We start from the raw sequence: 13803 nt of genomic DNA, 5'->3' as shown, positions 1-13803 counted from the left end.
CCTTTAACTCAGGAGAGAGGAGCCTGTGTGGTTCTCTGGATGTTGTTGGACTCCAACTCCCATCAGCCCCTGCCAGCTCCACTGATCTATCTGTGGTATAGCTGGTGGCTGTTTATACTGCACAAACAATTCTTAGGAAGCCCCAAAGACTCAGCGAGGCAACTATGGAGAGTGCACTGAGTTCTAGGGACACCAAGCTGCCTTGCCAGTTTAAATCCCTCAAACGCAAATTCAGTTCCACATAATCCAGGACAGGGGTGAAGAACCTGTTGTTGGAGTCCACCTTGCAGAAGACCCAGCCCAACGGCCAATGGTCAGGGTTCAGGTATGATGGCAGTTGAAGTACAACACTGGGAGAGCCACGGGTCCCCAATCCCTGCACACGAGCTTTTCCTACTTACTAAAACCACAGGTTGCTTTGTGTTGCTGTTGTTGAGTGGTTTTTTGTTTAAGTTACAGGGAACCAGGCAGAGGGCCTTCTCGGTAGTGGCACCCGCCCTGTGGGATGCCCTCCCACCAGATATCAAAGAGAACAACTACCAGACTTTTAGAAGACATCTGAAGGCAGTCCTGTTTAGGGAAGCTTTTAATGTTTGATGCACTGCTGTATTTTAATATTTTGTTGGAAGCCGCCCAGAGTGGCTGAGGAAGCCCAGCCAGATGGGCGGAGTATAAATAAATTATTATTATTATTATTATTATTATTATTATTATTATTATTAGATAGGGGGTTATTATCTGATTACTGGCTGCTATTACTAAAATTGAATTTAGGATATATTAATAACTATGATAGTAAGTTTATGAGGCAGGAGTGAGGAACCAACGTTTTCCAAACGTTGTGGGACTCTACCTCCCACTAGCCCCAGCATGCATAAATGATTATAGAATTATAGCGTTGGAAGGAACCTTGAGAATCATCTAGTCCAACCCCTTGCAATGCAGGAATCTTTTGCCCAGTGTGGGGTTCGAATCCATGAACCTGAGATTAAACATCCCATGCTCTATTTACTGAGCTATCCCAGGTCCTCGACTGAGCTATCCCAGGTCCCAGGGATGTTAGGAGTCACAGTCCAGCATCTGGAGGGGACAAGCTTGCTGAGTGACCTTGGGCCACTCACTCACTCACTCTCAGCCTAACCTACCTCACAGGGTTGTTGTAAGAATAAAATGGTGAGAGGGAGAACCCCGTACATTAACTTAAGCCCCTTGAGTTTTCTGTTATTAATTAAAGACACATTTCTTCACCCAGGTCTTTGGGATATCTTAACGTTTGTACCATGCCATCTATATTGATTTACCAGGTACAGTACTGTGTTGTGGCTATGAGGTGTGAAATGTTAGGTTTAATGTTTTGTGTTTTATTGGATGTACAGTGGTACTTCTGGGTAACCCACTTACCACAATTCGTTCTGGAGGTCCGTTCTTAACCTGAAACTGTTCTTAACCTGAAGCAGCACTTTAGCTAATGGGGCCTCCTGCTGCTGCTGCGCCGCCAAAGCACGATTTCTGTTCTCATCCTGAAGCAAAGTTCTTAACCCGAGGTATTATTTCTGGGTTAGCTGAGTCTGTAACCTGAAGCGTATGTAACCTGAAGCATATGTAACCCGAGGTACTACTGTAATGATATTGTTGTATTTTTATTGCCTTGCTTTTTGTAAACTATCCTGGGGTCTTTTGACAAAGGGTGGTCTATATAGAGCATTGTGCCAATGTTAAGTGACTTACTCCAAAGTAGTCACATTAAATGGGTTAATTATTCCAGACAAGGTTAGCAGCTTGAAGATCAAAGCCACAAATTGCAGCAATTGTTATTTATATAACAGTGGTATTAAACAGGGATCTGTCCTTGAAGGTGTGAAAGAGAAATGAATGAATTCACCCAACGCTGGGCATGCAGGAAAAGGAAAAGTCTGCCACCTGTGCCAGGAAATAATTATTGTTTATTGTTTGTGCATGTTTCAACCTTCCTCCAAGAAAGCCTTTAGATGTCATGCAAGGGGGGTTGGGGGGGGGCTTTCTGCTTCCATTATATCAGTGTAGTAAGGATTCTATAGCAATGCTTCACTGCAGCAGAAACAGGGACCAGTTACAACCATGGGGAAAGTAAATTTTGCAAAATAAATTCAGGAGCAGCGGTACTACTTTATATTGCTGAAAGCAGCAGCCTAAATATGCCACAACCACCAAAAATATTTTGCTGACACCCCAGTGGACTAAACTGAAGGCCTACGCAGCTTTTTTTTTCACAGGCATTCTGCCATTCTAAACATAGTACGAGCAGACTAAACGCAAACCAACTGACCATCAGGTCACATCAAGGTAAACTACACTCAGTCAAGACACTTGTAAACTTTCAGGGATGTCAGAAAAATAATGAATCAATGAGGCAACATTAAGCAGAGGGCTGCTATCTCAGGTGAACAATACCTTGTTTTTTAAAAGTCTCCCCCTCACCTCATTTTACCAAGTTATTTGCAGACCAGCAGCACAAGTCAGTAGCTAATGCTATTAATAGTTCTGCCCTCTGAACAAATTGGAGATTACAAACAGCACCAGCCACGGTTCTAAAGCAGCAGCATTCAACAGTTTGAGATATAGGGTCCACTTTTAACTACAACCTGCAACATGAGACCCACTTTGTTTGTTTTTTCTTAACCATATACATCTACCTTCCTTCTTTTTCTACAGGCAAGAGCAGGGCTTCTGTACCTTTCAGAGTTGCATTGTAGGCGAAATGGTGAGAAGCTGCAAGCGCTGAAATTTCCCATTTATACACAACTATCAAAGATACAAGTGATCTATCATCCTTTACATCTCGTTACACACACACAGCCCCTCTTAAACATAATAAATTGGTGGGAATGCCACTGTGGTTAGTGACCTCAGACTGTCATGCCAACCCCAGTTGAAGATCAGTGGTCTAGCAGGGGCCGAGAACTTCCAATCCTAATTAGGCTCAGCAGGAGTCCTGATTGGACTTCTAAATGACTGCTAACTAAAAAATGCTCATAAAACTTTCATATGTATGATGTATGTATGATGTAACTTGAAAAGTTATCTTCACTGATATCAATGTGATTTTAGAATCCAAGTGTTACAGCCTTATCTTAATTATACTTTCATAACCACACATTTGTTTCTTTGCTCCACATGTTGCCATCCCCCCCTTTCTCTGTTGTTTCTGCATCTATTTTGATTAAGTCCAGTGGGGTAGGAACATGTTCCTTGCAAAACGCCACAGGTGCACAGATGGTGCAAACACTGGTCATCAGGGATCGCTCCCAAGGCATGCAAATTTAATTTGTTGGAGTAAATTTAATTGAAGGGAGTCTGCTTCTGAGCAGCAGTGTCTGGACAGGCGACCAAAGTTACCCTGACTGAGCTGCTTGAAAGAGTGGATAATAAATAGAACTATCAATCATATTGCGTCTTCACCTCACCCTCCGTTTCTCCAATTTGGTGTCACTTTGATTCTGCATGGAGACCAGACTGGTGTTTAAAAAAATGTAATGCTACTCTAACAACCATGTAACAGGCAGAAATCAAACAAGGGGAACTTTTTGCAGCATAGAGATGCAGCAATGGGAGAGGTCTGAGCTATCGATCCTCATGTCTTCATTTTATGATGCAGTTATTAAAAGGTGCAAAGCCTCTTGCCTGATAAGTGGATAGGGAGGTCGAGGGAAAATGAGGTAATCCTCGAGGGAAAACAAGGTCAAGGCAGGATCACATTACTGAGTTCGCTAACGTAGAGAGGATAGTTGCATTCACCTCTTACTTCTTCCCCTCTTCAATTATTCTAGAATGTAAGTTATTTGCGGGCAGAGACCTGTCTCGTTTGCCTAGTGCTGGGCTAGGACCAGGGGGCAGAGCTTTTTCCATTCCCACCTACCCAAGAAGAGGAGGGGAGGGTGCTCCCCTTTTTATAAGCTTTTTATAACCTGGAAAGATAAGGGGGGAAGATTGCAATTCCCAATGCAAAACTCTTCCCGTGGCTGATTCTCCTGCAAATCATTGCCTAGCAGGCCACATCGCCCATCCCCTCCCATCAGTGGCGGCCAGCAATAACCCATTTTACACACTCTCTCAGCCTAACCTACCTCACAGGGTTGTTGTAAAGATAAAAGTGGGGAGGGGGGACGTGTTCCCTCACACAGCCCCCTCCTTTCCCTGGAGATGAGCATACAAACTAAAACACAGGAGTCAATTCCTAGGGGCCGAGGTCCCTTCGCTCCCCCCAATATAATATTTGAGGGGGTCAGTACCCTCACCCCCAAAAAGTTGATGGGCACTGTCATTCCAATGGTGCGCATGTGCCATGTCTTGTGATCGATTATGCGGGACGGGGCTTACCTGAGCCCCCATCCCCCGAATATTTTATTCCAAGTTGGCACCCCTAAAACTAAAATAAATGAGGATTTGTGCCCGCAGTCGGTGATGATTTCTTCCAAGGAAAGGCACGTTAGGATACGGGCACTGTTGGCACTCATCTTTATGACCACCCTTTTTCAATGTATGTATACAGAACGGGGAACAAAAGCTTTGAAAGTGACCTTGCTGGGCGCTAAGAAACAGGCGGCGGAAGAAGGAAATGCGACCGTTTATTTCGCCCATGCGAGGTTTTTTAACAGCCCCCCCCCCGCGCGCGCGCGCCCGCCCTTCCTCAGGAGGAATGCGGGCCACGCCCTTCCTCTGCCAAGAGCCCCGATAGGCCAGGAGGAAGGAAAGGCGGGCCCGGCGCGGAGAAACTCCCTCCCCCTCCTCCGGCAAAGCGCAGCCTCTTCTTGCGAGCCCGCCCTTTTTCTCTCCTCTCAGCCTCTTTGCGTCTAACAGAGCCAGGAGAAATGCACTAAGAAGAACGAGGAGGAACTCATCCGCGGAGGCGGCTTCGGCTTCAGCAAGCTTCTTGACCCACCAATGGAACAAGGCAGGCCGAAGAAGACGAGAATGTGAAATCCTTCCGCCGGTAAGGAAACCGTTGATATAAGAAAAAAGGAGAGAGAGGGGGGGGTGTAAGAAAGAGGAGGGGGCGGGGCTGGGCGGGGGAAGCTGAACGGGAGAGGCTCACGTGAGAGTCGCCCTTCAGCCAATAGGAGCTTCGGAGCCCGGCCGAACGGAGGCTTTTATAAGCCGCGGCTCGTCACAAAAAAGGAGAAAGGGGGGGAAAAACCCGCCCACGACACAAGGGAAGCTGTCACGCGGCGGGCTGGGCGTTCGGCGCTGCTGCTGTTGCTGCTGCTGAGGGAACGCGGTGGGCGCGCGCGCACGGAGGCGCGCTCTCGCTTGCCGGCGGCGGGATAAAGGGGAAAAAGGGGGTGAGTGAGGAAGGGCGGGGCGGCGGCGGCGAGTTCCACCTGGCGCGCGGCCGTCGCTGAGGGAGCCTGACGGACAAGAGGCGGGGTGGGGGTGTCAAACTTCCCCGCTCTCTCCATTTCCCGCTGCCCGAGCGGGACCCCGACCCTAAAGCTGACCAGGTCAGTCTCTCTGAGGAGGGTGTGTTGCGTGTGTCTGTGTGTGTCTGTGTCTGTCTTGACTGTGGTCTTGACACGGGCCCTGGGGCGGAGCGGGGCGTTTGTCTGCCGGTGGGTGTGTGAGAGAATGAAGGAAAGACAGGGGAGGGTTAGGTGTCAGCTCTTGCCTTTCGGCCTGAGGCGATGCCTGGGGCCGCCGAGTAGGTGGAGGTGAGGAGGAGGTGGTTGTGGTGGCTGTGAGGCTGCTCTTGTGGCAGGTGCTACTGAAAAGGATGCCCAGGAGGAAGGGAGGCCGAGATTCCTTGCTGGTATTGAGGTTTATTTTGATTTGGGGGGCGGGGCAGGGAGAGGCAGCCCAATTTCCACCAATATGTAATCAAACTCTAGGTTTTAAAAAAACAACAACCCGAAGTTAACCCGTCATCTCCCTTCCCACATGTATAATCCAGGCTGCACTTCCCAGCTGGCCAGAAAGGCACAATGGGCAGACGAGGTGAGGTACACCCATTTTCAGCTAAGGCAGGGGAACTGCGGCCCTCGGGATACTTGCAAGGCTGAAATCCCTGCCTGCCTTCTTCCCATGGCCTTGGTTGGCCGGGAGTGGGAATTCCTGGCAACATCCAGAGAGCTGCGTGTTCCCCAACCAGTGTGTCCCTTTTAAGTTGCTAAAGAAGAAAGAAGCTGCACTGGGGTCGTCTTGTTGATGGAAGCATCTGTGGTCTCTTAAATCGTGACCTGCGCACAAGACACGAGGGAGGGAGGTTTAGCAATGGAGCACATACTTTACATGTGGAAGTCTTAGTCTGCAGGTAGGGTTGGGGATGGCTTCTTTTTTTCTGAAACCTTGGAGGACTGCTGCCGTTCTTTCGCTGTATTGAGGAAGATAGGCAAAGGGTCTCACTTGAAGTGCTTCTAGATGTCACAACTAGAGCCATTGCTAAATCCTGGCTGATGGCCCATATGCAAATTTAATTGAGATGTAAAGAATTATAGTTCGGAAGTAAGAAGCAGACATTGTTTATCTTTAGATTGGTATCAGAGCAGGCATTGGCTTGTATCCAAAGTAGTGCTTAAGTCTCTTGTTCTGTTAGGACAAATATTTACCATTGCACCTTTCCTTCCCCTTGTGTGCCCTCTAAATCTGTTCTGAGGGTTCCCACAACCCTCTGGAGCAGACTTTGGGATTGCTAGAGGAAAGTTCCACTGCACAAGTATAAATCCTTGGGCCAGTGGAACAAGGGCATTGCATACATCTTAGAAGAGGCATTCCCACATTTTGAAGAGAGAGTATAGTACTGCTTAAGTTCACATTAAGTACTATTTAAAATATGCATGTATTTATTTTATATAGTTTAAAAGAAGCTGTTCAGGGACATTTCTATTACATTAACTGATTTTAAAAAATCAGTCCAACCAATTGATCATCACAGTTTTGATAATCATATTTCCTCCTGCCTTGAAACCTAAGCAGTGAATAAGACCTCATCAGCACAACAATTGTTCCCAGGCCTTGTGGTCTATGATTGGATGCACAGGCTTCCTAGAAATGAGAAGCTCTTTTAATTTGTTGTCAAGATACCACCATAGTGAAAGTAAGAAGTTATCCTTGCAGATAGAATAGCTGATGAGATACTAGTGGTCTTGCAGTTGTGCCTGTCTTCCACTTGAATTGGCTATGGACCAGTTTGATTCCTAGTAGCTGAGTTGAATATTTATTATAATAAACCCCTCTGTATGTATGGATTGTAGACATCATCTGTGCATAGTTTTAGCACCACCAATATCCCAGATAAGCGTTCCCTAATAAATATGTACATGTATATAAAACCCTCAACAAGTTAGGGGTATGGGAGAAAAAAGGAAGGCACTATTGGATAAGTCACTTTGTAGAGGGAGGCTCCATCCCTCTCTCTCTGTTAATGATGTGCACCTTTTTCAGATTACCCATGAGCATATTTAATGTGGCATATATGTGTGCTTTTAAATTCCACAGAGCAGGAATCTAATATGTCTACTAATGTTTGTTAGGCCAACAGAGCTGGAATAATATTGAGCACCTTAGTTTGTAGCAACTAAGGGGGAATTTTACATTGTCCCATGCAGAGCAGGTACCTATAATTTTGATTGTGGCTCTAATCAACTAAAGTTGGTGCTTAGCTTTTTTTTTTAAAAAAAAAAGTTCTCCAGCCCTGCTTTAAAAGGATGAGTGTGCTTGTTGCTCTTTAGGTTGGGCTGACAGATGAATCATGTGTGAACTGAGTGCTATGTTGTTCAGCAAGAGGGATGACGAGCAGTGAGTTGGGGCTGCAGTAGGATTAGACAATGCTGCTGAGAGATGGCTGTGCTGCAGTTGCTGCTTCTTAATGCTTGTCACTACAAACAAACTGTTTGTCTTTCTGTCCCCCTTCAATGTTGGAGACCTCTTCCTCCTTCTTTAATAAACTCTCTGCCTTGCTTTTCCTGGGCTACTGCTTTGTGGATGTTGGCGGCTTCTTGTTGTGACAGGAGAATGTGTGTGTGTCCTGGGCCCAGGCGGATTGGTATGTATTTTTTGTGCTCCTATTTTCTGAGTACTGTAATAGGAATTTGGAGGGGTGGTAGTGGGGTTAGAAGACTATATAATAAATATCTGTTATTGCAGGTTATAGTACCATACTCTGAAGGTTACTTTAAATTTGTGTTGCCTCCTAAGCTGAGTAGTTCATGCTCCTAGGATTTGAATCTTTACACATAAGGGTTGTGAATGTGAAGCAGTACAGAGAGAAAAAATAGTGCAATTTTCACAAAAGTATCACATTTGTGCAGAATGTTGATTTGTTCAAATGTGAAAAATTAGCAGGATGTTATGCATAATAAATAACCTATAATGAGTCTCTGACTGGGGAAAAGAAGGTATATGAATAAATATAATAATAATAATATTAGTAATAATTTGCACCATAGTTTTCTTAAACCGGCTTTCAGAAGCTTCTATTGGAAGGCTGGACCTAAACAAAACAAATAATCTCACTTGAATTAATGAGGCTTTAAACAAAGTTTTTTTAAAAAAACAGTAGGTCCTATAGTAAACTATGCAAAATTGAGCAAATATCTTCTGGATGAAAAGGAAAACTATTATGCCTGACTATACTTAATAGATAATATATGTGGTTTCTTTCAGAGGCGGCTGTTGGTAGCTTCACCACCTCCTCATTGAACGCCTTCAGTTGTGGTTCAAAAATTTGGGCTGGCCTTAGATTGGTAGTGATAGGTAGGGTGTGTTCTATATGAATGCATAGCTTAGATTAGAAGAAAAGAGATGGTATTGCATGCAATCCACAGCAATCATTGACTGAGGTCAGAGTAAAGGTTTATTATTATTTATCAAATTTGTTAAAGCAACAAACAAACAAGGGTTTAGAAGCCTTGACTGAAGTTTTGTAGCTCCTAAATATCTAGTAGTTATAAAACTTCAAAAAGACAGGTGATGGGGTGCAGCAAATTTATTATAGGATATTAAGAATGTAATCCTATGCTTGTTTGGAACTAAGTCCCATTAAACTGAGTATGACTTACCTTTTGATTAAACAAATGCACATATATGTATTGTACACACTTGACCTTAAATTTGTAAAAACTGAGGGAGGCGTTGGAAAAATTAACATAAGTAACAATATGAATAAATAAAATCTTGGGCTGGATAAACTTAACTTCTCCTTCTCACTGCCAGTTCAGAAATGGAGACTGTCTTCAAGAAGTCGTCTTGAATCTCAATCTATGACTCTGTTCTTCATACTGTAACCTTTAGTTGACTTTTCACACTCCCAATATAAAGTTCTGGTTAAGTTAGTACAGCTGTAAAAATAGGTCACTCTGTTTATAGTTCTACACAAGTATAACAGTGTGAACTGAGATATGTTCTCCTTGAGGAAATTTAGCCTTAGATTAGTCTATTAAACTTTCATTAAATGTGTTGCTGTTTTTGTCAGTTAATTGCTGTTAATTAATTGTGCATATTAAATTGTCATTTAGAATAAAGTAGTTGATATGTATTGTTTCCTTTAAAATTATTTCTAAGCTTACTTATTGCTTGTGTTTCCCCCCCGCAGCAATTCCAGTCAGAAACCCCAGGTTGCCATTGTTCTCTGATGCCATGCCAGCACCAACTCAGCTATTGCTCCCATTAATTCGCAGTTGTGAGATTGGCAAGATATACAACACCGCATGCTACTGTCATCATAAACATCTATGTTGCTTGTCACCTCACTTAACTCACAATCATTTGAGGTATGTTCCTCCGAAGAAGTTTGCAACACTCAGTAGGCCGAAGGAGAATTTCAGTCAGTTTATTCATGCAAGAAACTATGTATCCACACCACAGAGGTTTTACCTCACACCTCCGCAAGTCAACAGCATCCTGAAGGCAAATGAATACAGTTTCAAAGTGCCAGAGTTTGATGGCAAAAACTTAAGTTCTGTCCTTGGCTTTGATAGCAACCAGCTTCCTGCCAATGCACCAATAGAAGACAGAAGAAGTGCAGCCACTTGCTTGCAAACAAGAGGAATGCTTCTTGGTGTGTTTGATGGCCATGCAGGATGTGCCTGTGCACAAGCTGTCAGTGAACGACTGTTTTATTACATAGCTGTTTCTCTGTTACCCCATGAGACTTTACTTGAAATAGAAAATGCTGTTGAGAGTGGTAGGGCCCTGTTGCCCATCTTACAGTGGCACAAGCACCCCAATGATTATTTCAGTAAAGAAGCCTCCAAATTGTATTTTAACAGCTTACGAACTTACTGGCAGGAACTCATAGACCTTAACACTGGGGAGACAACTGATGTAAAAGAGGCTTTAATTAATGCCTTTAAAAGGCTTGACAATGACATTTCTTTAGAAGCTCAAGTAGGCGATCCAAATTCTTTTCTCAATTATTTGGTACTACGTGTAGCCTTCTCTGGTGCAACTGCTTGTGTGGCGCATGTTGATGGAGTTGATTTACATGTTGCTAATACTGGTGACAGCAGGGCCATGCTTGGTGTCCAAGAAGAGGATGGATCTTGGTCTGCTGTTGCTCTGTCTTATGATCATAATGCACAGAACGAAAGTGAGATTGCACGACTCAAAATGGAGCACCCAAAGTCTGAAGAAAAGAGTGTTGTGAAACAAGATAGACTGTTGGGTCTACTGATGCCTTTCAGAGCTTTTGGAGATGTCAAATTTAAATGGAGCATTGACCTTCAGAAAAGAGTGATAGAGACGGGCCCAGATCAGCTCAATGATAACGAATATACAAAGTTCATCCCACCAAACTACCATACTCCTCCATACCTCACAGCTGAGCCAGAGATAATACATCACAAATTAAGACCTCAGGACAAATTCCTGATATTGGCAACAGATGGCTTGTGGGAAACCATGCACAGGCAGGATGTGGTTAGAATTGTAGGTGAGTATCTTACAGGTGTTCATCATGAAGAACCAATAGCTGTTGGAGGTTACAAGGTAACTCTGGGACAGATGCATGGTCTTCTAACAGAAAGGAGAGCACGGGTCTCTTCAGCCTTCGAAGACCAGAATGCAGCAACTCACTTGATACGCCATGCGGTTGGAAATAATGAGTTTGGTACCGTTGATCATGAACGGCTGTCAAAGATGCTCAGTCTTCCAGAAGAGTTGGCTCGGATGTACCGGGATGATATCACAATTATAGTGGTGCAATTTAATTCCCATGTTATAGGTGCATGTCAAAATGAAGAGTTTTAAATTTTAAACTGAAACGTGTGAACCAAAGTTTTCACAGAACAAAATGGCCAGTACTGACTGCATGACATGATAGTGAAACTTATTTGATTAATCTCTGGTCGTCAGAATTACAGTTGAAGCAAGTATAATTTGCACAAATCGAGCAATGGTCAAAGGGTTTTCAAATTAAGCTACCAGGAGAGCAGAACAACTTGGAACAACTTTGCACTATTCAACCTATCTGCTTGAACAGTGGTTTGTAATTTGGGATTTCTTGGTGGAGAAGTAAAGGCTTTGTATGCATCAGTGCAATGTCTTGCAAGGCAAAAAAAAAAACATTGTGTGTTTTGTCACATGTAAATATCTGTATAGGTAGGTATCTCCAGTAACTATACAGTACATTGGAGGGTAACTTGGTTGTAAATTTGAATTTAAATAGGGCTGATGACTTTTTTATTTACAAAGTAGCTATGGTGTCTTCCCTTTAGGAAAGGAAGAGAACTTTTTAACTGGTTGGCAAATGTCTTGATAGAAGCTATCCTCTTGGTCTTGAGTAATGATATATCATTTGAAACACATGCCTAGAATACCACTGTTAAAAAGAGTAAGTCTAAGCCATAAATACCTTAAGCCTGTCCAAACATAGTAGTGGAATAAAATTTTGCACCAGATGACTTACTTTGAGAAGATTATATTTTTCACAGTTCAATGGGCAATAAATGATGATGAGAAAATGGGTTAACTATGGGGGACATGCAAAACAACTTTGACTTGCATTATGAAACTATGATTCTACGTTTTCTGAAACTTGAGCTAATTTTCAATAGGGCTGTCTTGCAAAACATGGCAAGCAACAGTCTTGACTTGTACCAAACCTATTTCCAGTCATAAGTCCCTGGTCTTGTGTATGAACCTAGGCAATCAGTAGTGACTTTGTAAACTAGTGTAGTCACATATGTTGTAGTTTGAGTGACAGTTTGGTTGGTGTTTTGGATATTTTAAGTATTACGACGCAAAAGCATATCCATATAACATGGTTCTCACGTTGGCTTTTGAAGAAAGCATTGTGATAAGATTTGTAAATAGGTCAAGTAATGGGGAAACAGCTGCATGCTCCTCCTACTGGCATTCCCACATTAATTGTAACACCTTTCAAAATATCATTGTTAGTTGTGCACATTTGATTGCATCCAAAAAACTCCTAAAAGTGCATGTTTCATCACAAAGCTTTGTGCCACTGTCGCATAGAATACTTATGAATTGTCAGATAAAAAGCATTTTTGGCAACCACAAGTTTTATGTTCTGAAGCACAGTGTAATATTTAAGACTTCTCCCAATATAAAAACAAAATAAATTGCTTTTTTTGTTATTATTAAACTGTAGTATAGCTATGATAGAAAGCATCATGCAAACATTACTTTGACTAGCTATTGTCTAAATATGAAGCACTTGTAGATAAAATTAACATTTTTATGCTTCTCTAAATAGCTAATAAGCATTCTACTTTAAATCTTCCTCTTCACATAGCTATTGAGCTGACACATTCTGAAGAATGTTGGTGTTCTTGACCATGTGGATGCTTAAAAAGAGAGTCAAGGAATAGTGCTTCCAGAGTATTCCTGTTACAAAATACTTTATTGCAGCACTTAAGTTCCTTAGTAGTAATGTTCCCTTTTCTTTTTTCTGAGCACTGAAGGACATACTTTCTTATAAAGTAACAGGTTTGAAAATGCAAGTGTCAGAAGATATTCTTACTTCATATGCTTATGAAGTAACCTACACATTCGAAGTCCTGTCCATAGCTTTGACAAATTGTTGTTCTCCCTTTGTGTGCAAGAAAAGTAATTAAGTTATCCTATTTTTCCAGACCCTAACCTGAATGTTTTTATTGTGCTAATGACAAAACCAAGCAGCTTATAATCTTCATTGCCTTTGTACATGCAATATGACGAAATATCATTGGCTAGGTCAATTTCTTTTATTTTATGTGTTGGCTACAAAATAATTCTAAACTGTTACATTATCCAGACTTCCTTATGTTACTTGTGAAATGTACAGTACGTGTAAATGTCTTATTTTGGTTTGGTACTAGTCTTAACAAATTGAACCCTCATCCTGTATGTTTAGCACTTGGTGTGGGGGCAACTTTGTAAAATGCAAGGTGAACAAGATTTAACTGAAGACTCCCAAAATATGTATGCAATGAACTGAAACAGCATTGTGGCTTTCTGAACATCACGTGATAAGATCTTAAGAACAAATATCTTTTAGTAGACTTCAATAAAATTATTATATGAATATCAATGCATTAGAGTTGTTATTAGGATTCATTGAACTATTGGTTTGCCTTTCTGAGATGGTGTAAAGTGTCAGATTTGATCAGTGGATTTATATCTAAAATAGCAGAATTAATGTATGGTATTATGAAGATGCACACAGTAAAGCTGTCCTGTCTCAAGACAACCTGCAATTGGAATAAATAGCTGGTTATACGAGTTAGAACAGAACTAGTTTTGCTTTTTTCGTTTGCCTTGTCCACTGATTTAGTTTCCTCCATTTTATTTTGTTGCCCCAAATTCACAGTGGGTGGAATATGTGGCTTTGGG

The 13803-nt window shown here is 42.3% G+C and overlaps 1 protein-coding gene across 4 annotated transcripts; it reads left to right on the top strand.

Moving 5' to 3' along the window:
- The first annotated feature begins 4775 nt into the window (after positions 1–4775).
- On the top strand, positions 4776–13495 carry PDP1 (pyruvate dehydrogenase phosphatase catalytic subunit 1). Of its 4 annotated transcripts, none has more exons than XM_028736513.2 (3): positions 4776–4969; positions 7980–8014; positions 9563–13495. In XM_028736513.2, exons 2-3 carry the CDS (start codon positions 7984–7986, stop codon positions 11215–11217), a joined length of 1686 nt encoding a protein of 561 aa, XP_028592346.1. In that variant the 5' UTR covers positions 4776–4969; positions 7980–7983; the 3' UTR covers positions 11218–13495. The 4 variants fall into 4 exon arrangements, with proteins under 4 accessions (XP_028592346.1, XP_028592348.1, XP_028592349.1 ...); XM_028736514.2 differs by lacking the exon at positions 4776–4969 and adding an exon at positions 5345–5477; XM_028736515.2 differs by lacking the exon at positions 7980–8014.
- The last annotated feature ends 308 nt before the right edge of the window (positions 13496–13803 follow it).

Source organism: Podarcis muralis, chromosome 8 (assembly GCF_964188315.1).
Source record: "Podarcis muralis chromosome 8, rPodMur119.hap1.1, whole genome shotgun sequence".
Classification (NCBI taxonomy): Eukaryota; Metazoa; Chordata; class Lepidosauria; order Squamata; family Lacertidae; genus Podarcis; species Podarcis muralis.
This window is presented reverse-complemented; position numbering and strand designations above follow the sequence as displayed.

What these genes read in the sequence shown, in the direction of transcription:
- PDP1 (XM_028736513.2), top strand. Translation starts at nt 7,984, where the DNA reads ATGTGTGTGTGTCCTGGGCCCAGGCGGATTG. An exon ending in TCCTGGGCCCAGGCGGATTG is followed by an intron (nt 8,015 to 9,562) that starts GTATGTATTTTT and finishes TCCCCCCCGCAG; the next exon opens with CAATTCCAGTCAGAAACCCC.